General features: G+C 32.3%; 1 protein-coding gene across 12 annotated transcripts; it reads left to right on the plus strand.

The window, feature by feature from the left end:
- The first annotated feature begins 1,095 nt into the window (after positions 1-1,095).
- LOC140890817 (uncharacterized) lies at positions 1,096-6,983 on the plus strand. 12 transcript variants are annotated; one of them, XM_073298913.1, is made up of 9 exons: positions 1,096-1,188; positions 1,380-1,464; positions 2,404-2,868; positions 4,158-4,206; positions 5,361-5,460; positions 5,545-5,628; positions 5,781-6,074; positions 6,157-6,258; positions 6,347-6,983. In XM_073298913.1, the coding sequence occupies exons 7-9, from the start codon at positions 5,838-5,840 to the stop codon at positions 6,914-6,916; spliced, it is 909 nt and encodes a 302-aa protein (XP_073155014.1). In that variant the 5' UTR covers positions 1,096-1,188; positions 1,380-1,464; positions 2,404-2,868; positions 4,158-4,206; positions 5,361-5,460; positions 5,545-5,628; positions 5,781-5,837; the 3' UTR covers positions 6,917-6,983. The 12 variants fall into 12 exon arrangements, with proteins under 12 accessions (XP_073155014.1, XP_073155015.1, XP_073155018.1 ...); XM_073298914.1 differs by having other exon boundaries at positions 2,414-2,868; XM_073298917.1 differs by having other exon boundaries at positions 2,793-2,868.
- Positions 6,984-13,812: the final 6,829 nt, after the last annotated feature.

The following is a 13,812-nucleotide window of genomic DNA, read 5'->3' on the forward strand; positions in this document are numbered from 1 at the left end:
CCCGAACCAACCCTAAAATGCCGAACCCGAACCCAAACCCGAACCTGGCTAATCCGCCTAACCCGATCAACCCAAACCAACCCGATTTTTTTTTATTTTTTAACAAAATAATTAAATAAAAATTCAAAACACACAATAATAATATTAATATTTAATTTAATCACATAATAAAAAAATTCTAAGGTTATATATAATTTAAATTTGTACTTTTAGTTGTAGAAAATTTAAAGTATACTAATTACAAAATATAAAATATTATTTTTAAAAATAAAAATTGTACAAAATAAATATTAAATGATGAAAATATATTATTTCAATATACAATAATTTTTTTTCAAACATACAACGCATAAAAATATAGTAAATCTATCTTAATTTTATATAAAAATTATAATAATTAAAATTTTTGGGTCATTTCGTGTCAACCTGGGTTGACCCGAATCCGATTAATTTTTTCGTGTTAAATTTCGAGTCAACCAGATTCGACCCAAACCCAAAAACCCCAACCCTAACCTGATATTTTTCGGGTCAACTCGTATCGATTTGGCAGATTGAATTGAATTTTGATACCCTATTAAGAAGCTGAGATTGAATTAATATATTACTGAATATCAGAAAAATTAAAAAATATTTATAATGCTAATATAATGGATTTTAAGAGGATATACTCCATCTTCCCGATCCAGCTTCTTCTGTCTTCGTCTTTCCTTTTCTTTCTTCAAAATTTCGCCACCTTTGATCGCCAATAAGTTTGATGGCGGTGATCGAAATTTAGATCGACAAAAAAATAAAGATTTATTCGAACGTTATAGAAAAATGACTTTTTTAAAAAAATCTAATTTTTAAAAAATGTGAATATCTATTTAATATATCTTCAAATTTAAGTGAAATTAAATTTGGAATCTTTTTTTTTTTTCGTGAGGAGCTGAATGAGAAGAAACTCTCAAGTCCAGTTCTAGTAGTAGAGATGGAATTCAAATACAACCATCAATTATAACCCTAAAAGAACTAGATTCCGTAAACAACATAGAGGAGGAACGAAGGGAATGTCTTATCGATCGAGGTAATCGTATTTGTTTCGATAAATATGATATTCAGTTGCTTGAACCTGCGTGGATCACATCTAGACAAATCGACGCCGGTCGACGAGCAATGACACGAAATGCACGCCGTGGGGGAAAAATATGGGTGCGTATATTTCCAGACAAACCAATTACCATAAGACCTGCTGAAACACATATGGGTTTAAGAAAAGGATCCTCCAAATATTGGGTAGCGGTTGTTAAACAGGGTCGAATACTAATAATCTTGTTTGGGCTTTTATCTAGTACCTATTTTTCTTATTTTTGAGCTTGTTCTGTCGATCCCAATTTCGGCAGCCGTCGTCCGTCGCCGCCTTTGATTTTGCTGGAGCTATACAGCTTTGGGTTAAGGATCTTTCGAGCTTTAATTATAATCCTTTAGGTATATGTTGAGTCATAGTGTTTCGAATTTTTGTCTTTTTTCGTACGAATGTTGAATCTTTACTTTGAATCTCTGCTCATGTGTGATGTAAATCTGGTTTTGGATTTCAATATGATGACATATTTTTGGGTTTGGTTGAAGCGAAATAATTTCTTTTTTTTTGGAAGGTAGAAGCGAAATAATTTCTGAAATCGAGAATGTTTGGAAGATTAGGAGAATAAATTTGTATTACTACATGACATTGAGGGCACTTGATGCTGAAACTGATAGAGTGTCGTCTTTTTCGTTGTGTTGTCTATGCATTGTGTGATCGTGTAATGCTTTGTGAGATCCTGGTACAACGCCATTTTTCCCTAGCCAATTATTGTTACTGTTTTAGCTGATTCCACGCCATGTTCTAGGTTCTTTGCATCTTTCAAACTAGCTAGGGATGCCAACTTGTTTTAATGGAATGCTACATTTTATATATCTCATTCAGTTTCTGTCTTTAAATAATTAACCATAAGATATGGAATGGAGATAGGTAAAATTCAGCTTGTTTTCATGGATAGGGATATGTTTTAATGTGAATCACAGAAATTAAAAGTTTTAGAGGTCAATTTTGAGAAATAGCTGAAAACTTGACAGAGAATAAATTGGTGTTTCATCTTCTTGACATATCGGCTCAGCGCTCTCCTTGGAAGCTCATTGGTCACCGCCGCATGAAGTCCACAAAATTGACAACATAGCTTTTCTTATTTGTGATGTTAATTAAGAAAATAAGACGACAATGTGAAGAAAGTAGAGAGCAAATCCATTTTTCATATTTCTTTGTTATGCAGTATTGTTGTATACCTTTATCTTTTTAAGTGTGGATTCAAAACCATTTACATTGCTTTGAAGTCTAATTAGAATTGTGTTTATGGTATTAGAATATTCTGAAACAGTCCTCGCTTTTAGCTCATTTCAGTCGTGTTTGGAAATATTTCGGTGAGCTGCCACCGCCGACCGTCATGAACAGATGCCAGTTCAGATCCAGCTTTTTCTAGTTTCTTTCTTGAATGTTTTTAGGCTTTTTCCAGCTTGGTTGCTTCCCATTTTTGTGAGGTACTGTACTCTACCCGGAAATGGGTATCAAACACGTTGAATTTAATTCATTTTCAACTCGTTTATCACACTATATATATTGATGTATTAATTTTATTTATGTTGTAGGTTATATCGTCGGTCGAGTTTGAGATATTTTTCGACGAACTTATAATTTTGAGTTTTTGCTACATCCTTATATTTCAAGTTTTGTCTTAACCCTTATAATTCTGAAAGCTTAACCTCTACATTTCTTGTTTTAGATTGACTCTGGTTGCCAGCCCTCTATCGAAGTTCCTAATTTTTTTCATCCATCTGAATTATGATAGAGCATCGGCGGTAGCTCTCTTTTTCGGTAGTTGATAAGGTTTCTGTGTTTTATTCCATTAGACTTGAAACACATTGCATGTTTTATGCATTATGTATTTTTGGATACTAATGTTGGCTGCACAAGTTAATTCTCTTATATTCTAATTGAAGCTAGAATGTAGTAGTTATTTCTTCTTAATTTCGTCGCATTTTGATGCATGTCATTGATTTTAGGAATTACTCATATCATTTAATCTGGAAAGGTATGCTAGCTGCTTCATCTCATTCACACAATTTTGAATGGAATTAAACTAATGATTTTAGGAATTTTGATTTTCTGTGTTTTGCAAGATATTTTTTCTATTGATACACGTTTTGATTGGTTTTTATGTTTTTTGATCTTTCGTGACTAAATTAGCCACAAGTTTTTAATTTCGTGTCTAAAATAGCCACAGTTTTATAATTAGCCGTGGTTTAATTCCGTGGCTAATCGTGACTGAAAACGTGGCTAAATTTAAAATTTTTTTGTAGTTTTTGGATTTATTTTTGGTTTTTTCTGACACATATTTTAGAAAATAATTCTTGAAAATATACATGGACGTACGCATGCCATGTAGAAATATATATATTGTAATGTTCACCATATATATATATATATATATATATATTCTATATCTATATCTATATCCTTGTAAATATATGAGTTAATTTATTTGTGATTTTACACTAATGCATGTCCCTTGATTTATTTGATTGTCATGCTTATATATCTTGGTTTTCCTCAATGATTAATATCTATAATTAAATACTCATTTAAGATGACTATACGTCTTCTCAATCTCAATCTCCACTTTACAAGGGAAAAAATTTGTTTTGCATTTAAAATATCTTTGGATATTTACTATATGTTCATATATTTGTGATTTTACACTCATGTGCCTTGATTTATTTGCTTGTGATGCTTATCTTGATTTTCCTCAATGATTAATATCTATCATTAAATATTCATTTAAGATGACTATACGTCTTCTCAATCTCAACTTTACAATGGAAAAAATTTGTTTTGCATTTAAAATATCTTTGGATATTGACTATGGGCATTTGGCAACATCGGGGAAGAGGATAAACCATGGGCTGATGGGCATGAAACATTCTACACGAGTCCATGGAGGCGGGTTTCATTTGCTCTTTGTTTAATGATAATTTGTTTTCAATTTCTGTTTTTTGCTTCACTTTAATTCAATTTAAATTTTTTTTGTTTTATTTGGAGCTTCGTTTTACAACTTTTGATGAGAAAAATACTTGTTTCTTTAATTCAGTGAAGATTGGAGATGGAACAACAGCCAGTGAAGCGCGCACTGCATGCAGGTAGAGGATGAGTGGTCGCGTGGATCAATTAATTATTGCATGCAATTGTGCTCGCATAGATATTTCCAAGAATTCGTTTACATGGTTTTCATTTTATTAAAAAAACATTTAGTGAATCGTTTCAAAGTTAATATTTACGTGAGCACACCAATCAACATGAAAATATTTGATGGGCCGACGTATCGTAATTTGTAATGGTAAATAATTCACCATCCTCAATTCATCGATATCTGTCATTATTCTCTTGCCCATGCCGATTGAGTTGCATTTAAATTCACTCATATGAAATAATCCCTGGTTGATTGAGAGTGCTTGAGCAAAAGAAGTACCGATACGCGTGACCTTCTCGGAAGCGCCTCTCGTATGTCAAGCTTTTAAGTTGCTATATGATTTGATTTTGTTGGGTGAGCCGTGAAAGAAAACGCCGGATCTTAATAAGTAAGACTGATCTTAGGTGGAGACACCACCAATCGTAAGATACGTGTGACACCTCTCATGTCCTCTTGTCGTTTAATATGGAGTACTTCTACTCTGTTACAAATAGAGCATAAAGTCATGTCTCTTCTAACAATTATAATTTTTATTGTAATGATAAACATTTGATCCTAATTAATACTAACTATGATTTGAAGATATTTAGCTATTTTGGTGAAAAAAGCTAATTAATTTACTTTAATTTTTAAAAAATAAAAATAAAAATAAACCGGACAGAAATATATTAATTAGTGTTTTTTTTAAGAATGAAATATGTTATTGTTAATCTAATGTATATTAACTCGAATAATGTTCTATCTATTTAATTAATGGGTGTTGTTTGATGTTTTCTTAGTTTGTTATTTTTAATATGTCGAATTGTATTATTATTATTATTATTATTATTATTATTATTATTATTATTATTATTATTATTATTATTATTATTATTATGCAGTTGCACATCAAAATTGGATAGGTCACGAATAATATTTTTTAAATATATTATATTAAAATGGAGACATTGCTTTATAAATTTCAAGAAAAAATTAATAACGTTTATGACTTTTATAAATAAATAAATATTTTAATTATTAATGTTAAGAATAACCATATTTTAATTAATTCTCATTATCACTTAATGTTTTATTCAATAAATAAATATATTATTCCAATCGTAGTGAAAGCAGATGGATCACCATGTTGCTTCTGGTTCTGGGAGTAATCTTCCCCCCCTCCCCCACCAAATGGTCGTATATTGATTTGGCCTGAGTTTGGAGGGTAAGTAATTTGTCAATTGACTTAAGCAGATATTCAATAAATATACATTAATATTTAATAAATGTTATCGAATATGTTTTGCAGACTTCTTCCAGCTAAGAACGGCGTAAGTACATTCATCCAAAAATTGTTTAAGCGACAAATTTTTCCCAGTGGCTACTCGTAGAGGTATTTGACGCAGCCTCACCGTGACTTCTATTGGGATCAGTTTGTGGTTATTTGTGTAATTTCCCAAAGTTGATAACAATATTTTATACTGGTTCTTAGTTATCTAACATGCAAGATGATTAAATTAATTTATTGTTGTGTTGCAATAACAGGCTGCGTACAGGTGGGAGCCGCACCATCAACATACAATTAGACAAATTTGGCATCAAATGTGTGCTGATACGTACCGCAACACATTGCATCCCTGGAGGCAGCGTGGCAGCGTGCCTCGTACTATAGATCAGACGATTTGGGCTACCTATCTATCTTATTGGGAGACGAAAGAGTGGCAGAAGCCGTCGAGGGCATACGAGAATAACAGACGGAGCGAGCCTGCTGGACCAGGGAGTGGTCTCACAAAGCACATTGCCGGCTCGAGACCCTATGCGGTGCACGCTGCGAGCCTAGTAAGCAAAATTTCAAGTATATATTACTTTAATATTAACTCTTCGTTAATTGTAAATATCTGTACACGTGCGTGCAATGCAGCATCAGGAGCTTAACAGAGATCCGAACAGTTACGAGCTTCATCTAAAGACGCACAGGCGGCAGAACGGGACCTTTGCCGATGGCAAGTCCCGACAGATCAGCGTACGTCGTAATTCTTGAGTTTAATTTTTTAATAAATTGAACAACTGAATACTATTTATAAATGTATATCTATCGTTTGTGAAAACAGGAGGAGGTCGAGCGTCGAATCAACGAGAGCTTCCCATTGAGGCATATTGGAGATGCCCAACACTGCCCGACGCCTGAGGAGGTGAATGCAATTTATTTTGACGTTGTCGGTGGTATGTGTCATCGACAGGTATATTGTATCGGGTCTACCGCACAGACCATATTATCGGATGAGATGACACCTCGTCCTCGCGGGTGTAGTCAGATGAAGTCGACGATGGCGTCACAGAACGAGGCGATAGAGGCCGCTATAGCTGAGGCGCGGGCTGCAAGAGAGGAGACCCAGGCAGCAAGACTGGAGACGCAGCAACTTCGAGCAGAGCACGAGCAGACTCAGTCACGCCTGAGTAAGATGGAGAAGATGATGGCTATTATCTGCTCTGCGATCAACAAGAAAAAGAAACAATCCGCAGAAGGCACACGTGCTGCTTCGTCTTCCGTTCCATCTTACTCGTTGCGTATTCAGGAACCTACTGAGCACGACGGCACGACGACGACGACGAGACACAGCCACCTCCGGATTGGTCACAATTCCTTCAGTAGATTACTACATGTATTGAAATTTGGATAATTTGTGTATTTTGGGTTAATATCTGAATTTGTGTCTATCTGGATAAATTTATTTTTCAAATTTTTGATTGTGTGAATTATATTATGGGCAATTTGCTCAAAAATCCCCAAATGCAAACATTTTTTGCTTTGAGATCCCTAGTCATAAAATGTGGTACAAAACCATACAAGATGCGGTACAAAACCATACAAAATGTGGTACAAATTAACAAAAATTGTGGTACAAAAAAGTGGCTAGGGAGTGCAGAGCAAAACATGTTTGCATTGGGGATTTTTGAGCAATTTGCACTTATATTATTTTATTAATATTAAAAAAATATTATTCATTAATAATAATATATAAGTAAACGTTTTTAATATAAAAAATTAAACTTTTCCACGGTTATTGAAAATCGTGGAAAATTTAGCCACAATTTATGGAAATCGTGGCAATGTATTGACACGCTTTTTTATTATACTGTGGCAATAATTTGCCACGGTATAGTTAGAGCGTAGCAAACATTACCACGATTTTTAAAATTGTCACGCTTTTTCTTAAACCGTGGCAATAATTTGCCACGGTTAATATGTCGTGGCAAACGATTGCCACGATTAGTTTTCGGACGGTTTCCTAAAATCGTGGCAAAACCGTGGCAAACTCAATTTTGCCACGGTTTTTGCGACGCTAAAACCGTGGCAAATGTCGAATTTTTTTTGTAGTGTGCATTATCAAAGATAGAAACTTTTCTTCTCGAAATGTTAATTAAATATTATTTTTGGAGCGAACTGCATCCATTTTTTAACTTTAGGACTAGAATTTCACTCTCTCTCTAAAAAAAGACTAGAATTTCACTATTGAATAATTTTTAATTTTGTTTTTTTGCTTCACTTGATACTTGATAGCTTGTTTATAAACTGGTTTTCTATGCAGTTCTGGAAGAGCTCTAATGAATTATTAACTTGATGAGATTTTATGCACAAACTACTTGACAAATATATATAGTATAAGACACAAAAGACCCAAAAGAATAATATTTGATATTTGAAATAAATAATACATCCTAAGAATCTTATCATAAGAGCCCCAAATTCGAATGATAAAATCTTGAGCTCGTGGAACTTGATGAGTCTAATGTACCACCATATTATGGAGAACATGATAATTTAAAAGGTCCCTTAGAATTTAGGAGTCGAAATTAACATAAACTAATAAGAGAAACACAAATATATTAACCTGTTGTATAGGTTTTTACTTTCTTTTATTTTTATTTTTTAGTGCTTGAAGTCTAGCCATAGACAAAGTAGGAGAAAACTTTGTAACTCTTTATCAAGGGACCAAAACTAATAAATTTCCCTTCTTCATAACCCTCGAAGGTTTAGGGAAACTCAAACTCAATTAAGAAACATACATCTTAATAATTGCAGAGCCCAACCAACTTCATCACCACATTATTTAATTAATTATGAGACAAAAGGGTCCAGTAATTTCATATTTAAATGATTTGGCTAAAATAAATTTATTCTCTAATATGATTCTTAATTATTTTTAGGATAGAGTTTATTCGAATCAAGAGTATTGATATCACGTACAATATATATGATTTGGTTGGTTGGGTGAGCCGTGAAAGAGGAACGCCGGATCTTAATATGTGTGTGTGAGATTTAGCTTTTAGTGAGTGAGTGAGTTAGTGCATATCTTATATTGACTAGCATTTCTTTATCAACCATGAAGACAAAGTTTATAAAATAATACATGATGTAATTGAACAACATAAAATTTATTGTCGTTGTGTTTTCTAAAATTATTTTCTTCGAAATTTTTTTTTAATCAAGGAAATAAAAAGATTTAGTATAAAAAGATAGACTCTAGGCGTCTTTAAATGATTAATTTCACTTCCAAATGATGGTAAATTTATAAACATGTTTATAATCAATATTTTCTCACGTGCGTTTCACGTGCATCTCATCCAGTGTGTGTGTATATATATTTTTGTGTGTGTGTGTGTGTGTGAGTTTTGCTTATGCATGTATGATATTGTCACTTAGAAGATGAAGTTTTTTTAAACACTTGGACTGATAAAACATCAATTTTATATACGTAAAATAGAATAAACTTTCACAACATCATTCAGTTATTGTCGTTCTAAAAATCTAAATTGACGTCTTAGTTTTCATTACAAAAAGCCTACATAAAATACTTCTTCCATTTTGAAGTAGAATTAGTACCTAGGGTCATTTAGATGTAACGGTTGTATAACCATATACCCGCTCCTTGATTAAAAAAAAAATACTAAAAGTCAAAAAAATTTCCTAATTACACTATAAATATGAGCAATTCATTGCTTTGGTTCATCAGTCAGTCAGTAAGATTATTATTTACTTTAATATACAAGTCAATATATCTGATCTTGATCAATATAGATCATGTCAAGCTTATGTTTCTTTTTTCCTATCGTGATATGTATTATGATATCATCCATTCATTTGATTGCCACTGCGGAGCCAACATGGTGTGTTGCGTTGTACAAATGCAACGAAACAATATTGCAAGCAGAAATAGACTATGCATGAGGAGATGGTGGGGCCGACTGCTCCACCATCCAACCCGGTGGTTCCTGCCTTTATCCGGATGTTATATATATGCATGCATTTTTTGCCTTTAATGCACTATATCAGAAGCAACCATCGCCGACTAATTGCTATTTTCACGGCTGCGGTTCGATATCGAACATCAATCCAAGTGAGTATATATATGTTGCATATTTTTACTTGTCGCGTCTTAGAGCCGCTGTTTAACTAATTTTATTATATCATCATATTATATACAGTTATGGTGATTGCGTTTATCCTGTAAGTACGACGTCCATTAATCCTACCCCTGTGAGTCCAGATCCAGCAAATTCTGGAGTCGGTGTAACATTGATGTGGGTAGCCATAGTTGTTTTGGGATAACAATATCCATATTCTTTGGATTTAAGATATATGTTAACTTTGGATTTGACAACATAGTGGCGATACGTGTGTAAATCTGTTGTTTATAATGGGTTTTTTTTGTAACTACTCAATTGTTATTACATCATGAGGTGGGGTTAATTAAGGTCAAGTTATAAATGATACAACTTCTATTAGAAGGCGAAATTTCTTGAAACACTTAGATGAATCTTGCATAAAAAAAAAATTTTATATCCCTAAAGTAAGATATAATTCACTACATACTCAACTCCTGTAGCCTTAAAAAAATATAAATTTCCTTCTTAGTGTACGTTGATTAATTATATTACGTACAAATCAAATTTGTTGTTTATAATGGTATGTACGTCTTATCAAAAAAAATTCCTAACTACACTATAAATACGAGCAATTCATTGCCTTGATTCATAATAAACTGTCAGTCAGTCAGTAAGATTATTATTTACTTTAATATACAATTCAATATATCTGATCTTGATCAATATATATCATGTCGAGCTTCTGTTTCTTCTTTCCAATCGTGATATGTATTATGATATCATCCGTTCGTTTGATTGTCACTGCGGAGTCAACATAGTGTGTTGCGTTGTACAAATGCAACGAAACAATATTGCAAGCAGAAATAGACTATGCATGCGGAGATGGTGGAGTCGACTGCTCCGCCATTCAACCCGGTGGTTCCTGCCTTTATCCGGATGTTATATATATGCATGCATCTTTCGCCTTTAATGCACTATATCAGAAGCAACCATCGCCGACTAATTGCTATTTTCACGGCTGCGGTTCGATATCGAACATCAATCCAAGTGAGTATATATATGTTGCACATTTTTACTTGTTGCGTCTTAGAGCCGTTGTTTAACTAATTTTATTATATCATCATATTATATATAGATTATGGTGATTGCGTTTATCATGTAAGTACGACGTCCATTAATCCTGCCCCTATGAGTCCAGATCCAGCAAATTCTGGAGTCGGTGTAACATTGATGTGGGTGGCCATAGCTATTTTGGGGATAACAATATCCACATTCTTTGAATTTAAGATATATGTTAACTTTGGAGTTGATGAGAGAGTAGCGATACGTGTGTAAATGTTTATGCGAATGTATATACGTGTGCGATACGTACGTGTGTGAATGTATTTATGTTATTTATATATATATATTTCAATTTAGAGCTAGTTTTAACATTTGTCATTGAGTTATGGAACAATTGGACATATATCCTTATATCGAAAGTAAAACACAAATAAACACATTTCGATCGGCAGTAAAAATAAAATATACGTACAGAAACATGGACAAATACAATCCCAATTTGATGAATAAAACGTGATAAGTATAATACAATTCAAAAAATTTCATAATTCTTTGCCAATTAATTAAACAAATGCATGTCTGCCTGCCTGCCTACATTTGGTGATCAGTTTAATCAGCTACAATTAGATAAGTCGAAATACACTCCTCGCGGCCTTAACTTGAGAATGCATGGTACGTGGTCCTAGGTTCTGCAGCCGTCCGAGTCTCTGGTGATTAAATGTAAATGGGTTTTCAAACTCAAGATCAATCCGGATGCTTCTATAACTCGTCACAAAGCTAGACTTGTTGTCAAGGGATACTCTCGAACTCCAAGGATTGATTTTACGGAAACTTTTACCATTCGTAATTCTAACCCATATAATATGCAGTCAAAAAGGGCTGGACGTACGGTTAACCAACTCCATGTAATAATGTTTTCCTCATATATATATATATACTTGAAGCAACGCAACCTCCCGGGGGTTCGAAGTTAGTAATGGTGACACTCCTCTCGTTTGTAAGCTTCATAAGGCTATTTATAATGGCCTTAATTAAACAAGCACCTCGTGCTTAGTTTTATCAAGGCATTTTGCGGCCTCTCGGGTTCATGCTTCTTTATTTATTCGGATAGATATATGCTACTCTCGGGCTGACGCTTCATTATTTAATCGAATACATGCTGCTATATTTATATTTTGGTTTACGTACGTGGATGATATCTTAATATATAACAGTAAGTGACAAACACGTACCCTGTCTCATTTCTCAATTGGACATGATCAGATTTTCGACCAAGAATCTTGGTGATCTCTCTTGGCTTGTTTTCAAGTCATCAAATCCCTCTCCGTTTCTCACTCAAACCAAATATAATATACACGACAACTTCTAATCAAAACTATAAGATGGATCAAGCCAAGGATTATAATATATATGGAGGTTTTAAGATTGTGCTCTTAATTTGATGGCAATTTTGGCTCTTTTCTAGGCATATAATAGGAATTTTTCGAAAACTTTAAGAAATCATTGGTTTTTGGTATTAGTTCTTGGGTGGGTTTCGATTTATTTGGTTTTGTGTGGTTTTTTGTGTGGAGGTGTCAATTGATCAAAGTGTGGCTTATGTGTTGATGCTGGTTGCTTCGTCTATCACCTACATGATTCATTAATTGATGGATTGGAGCTCAAATTGTATAAATGAGAAAATATTTGTTTTTTTTAGTGATTAATGATAATTTATTCTTTGAGGATTTTAGCATTTTATGTATATATGTAATGTAATAACCCCCATTCTTTTTATAAAGTTGGATTGTTTTCTTTCGTCATGTCTCCTCCTTCATATTGTTTTCGGCGATGAGCGATTGATTTCATTGGTTATATCTGCTCAACTTATAAAATGAAGAGACAGAGAAAAAACTAAGAGGTAAGCTCTTGCAAACAGCTTATAAGCTCTCAAATTTTGTTTGGCAAAAATTTTTAAAATGGCTTATAAGCTGTCAAAATAAGCTGTTTGACAGCTTATAAGCTGTTTTTAAAAAAATAAGGGGGAGGTACTTTTTTCAAAAAGATTTTATTTTAATATTCTATCTCTCTAAAATATCCTTGAATATTTTCATAAATCTCCATCATATCCTCCACCCATTAAATATTAAATATTATTTTTTTAAAAAAATTACAAATCATATAAATTTTTCTAAAGTAAAATATTAAAACAATTTTATTTTTTAATATATGTTTATTCTAAAACTATTTTCGTATGTGTATAACTCAAAATTTTATTTTCATATAATTATACCCTTTTTGGTAATTTTGACAATAAAAATATCTTATAATACCAAACATATCAACATCTTTAAGTTGTTTAAAATAAGTTTACCCAAACACTTTAACAACTTATTTTTAAAATAAGTTCTAACAGCTTATAAGCTCGTAAAACAGCTTTTAAGCACTAGAAGCTTGTAAACTCTTTTTAATAAGCTTAGCCAAACATCCTCTAAGTTGTGTATCTTTGACCTCAAAAGCAAAATATTCATTATTAAAATTTAAATTCTTTAATTTGTTTGAAAAATATATATATAATATTTTGAGTTATTTGTATCAAATATCCTTATAAAATATTGAAAATCTCAAATATCTTTGTGAAATATTAAAAATACATACTTGTGAAATTTTAATAAACGTTTTCAGCCCTCACGTTTTAGAAAATTAGCACACATATTCTTTCATATGAGTGATTAGTTGAGCGCTCATTGCTCATACATTTGGACAAACATTTGGAGTTTTTTTTTTCCATCAAATAACCTTGTTTAATATTTAAATTTTTTTTTGACCCCTATAGCATAATTTTAAATCTATTCATACACAATTTTTATTTAAATCTAATTATAAAATATTTATCAACATTTTTCATTTTAATAATTTTTATTTTTAATTTATTATTCTTAATTAATTTGTTTAATCTACCAAAAAATATTATTACTTCATCTCGCTATCATTATTTTATAAAACTCACTTTATGTTTCCAACTTCTTTATCATGCATTCATAAACAAATATTAAATACCTAAAAGTATCAAAATATTGAACCAAAATGATAAATTCATGTATATTAATTTTTTGATTTAGAACTATTTAATATTGAACAAAAATCTAAA

Source organism: Henckelia pumila, chromosome 3 (genome assembly GCF_033568475.1).
Source record: "Henckelia pumila isolate YLH828 chromosome 3, ASM3356847v2, whole genome shotgun sequence".
NCBI classification, from domain to species: Eukaryota; Viridiplantae; Streptophyta; class Magnoliopsida; order Lamiales; family Gesneriaceae; genus Henckelia; species Henckelia pumila.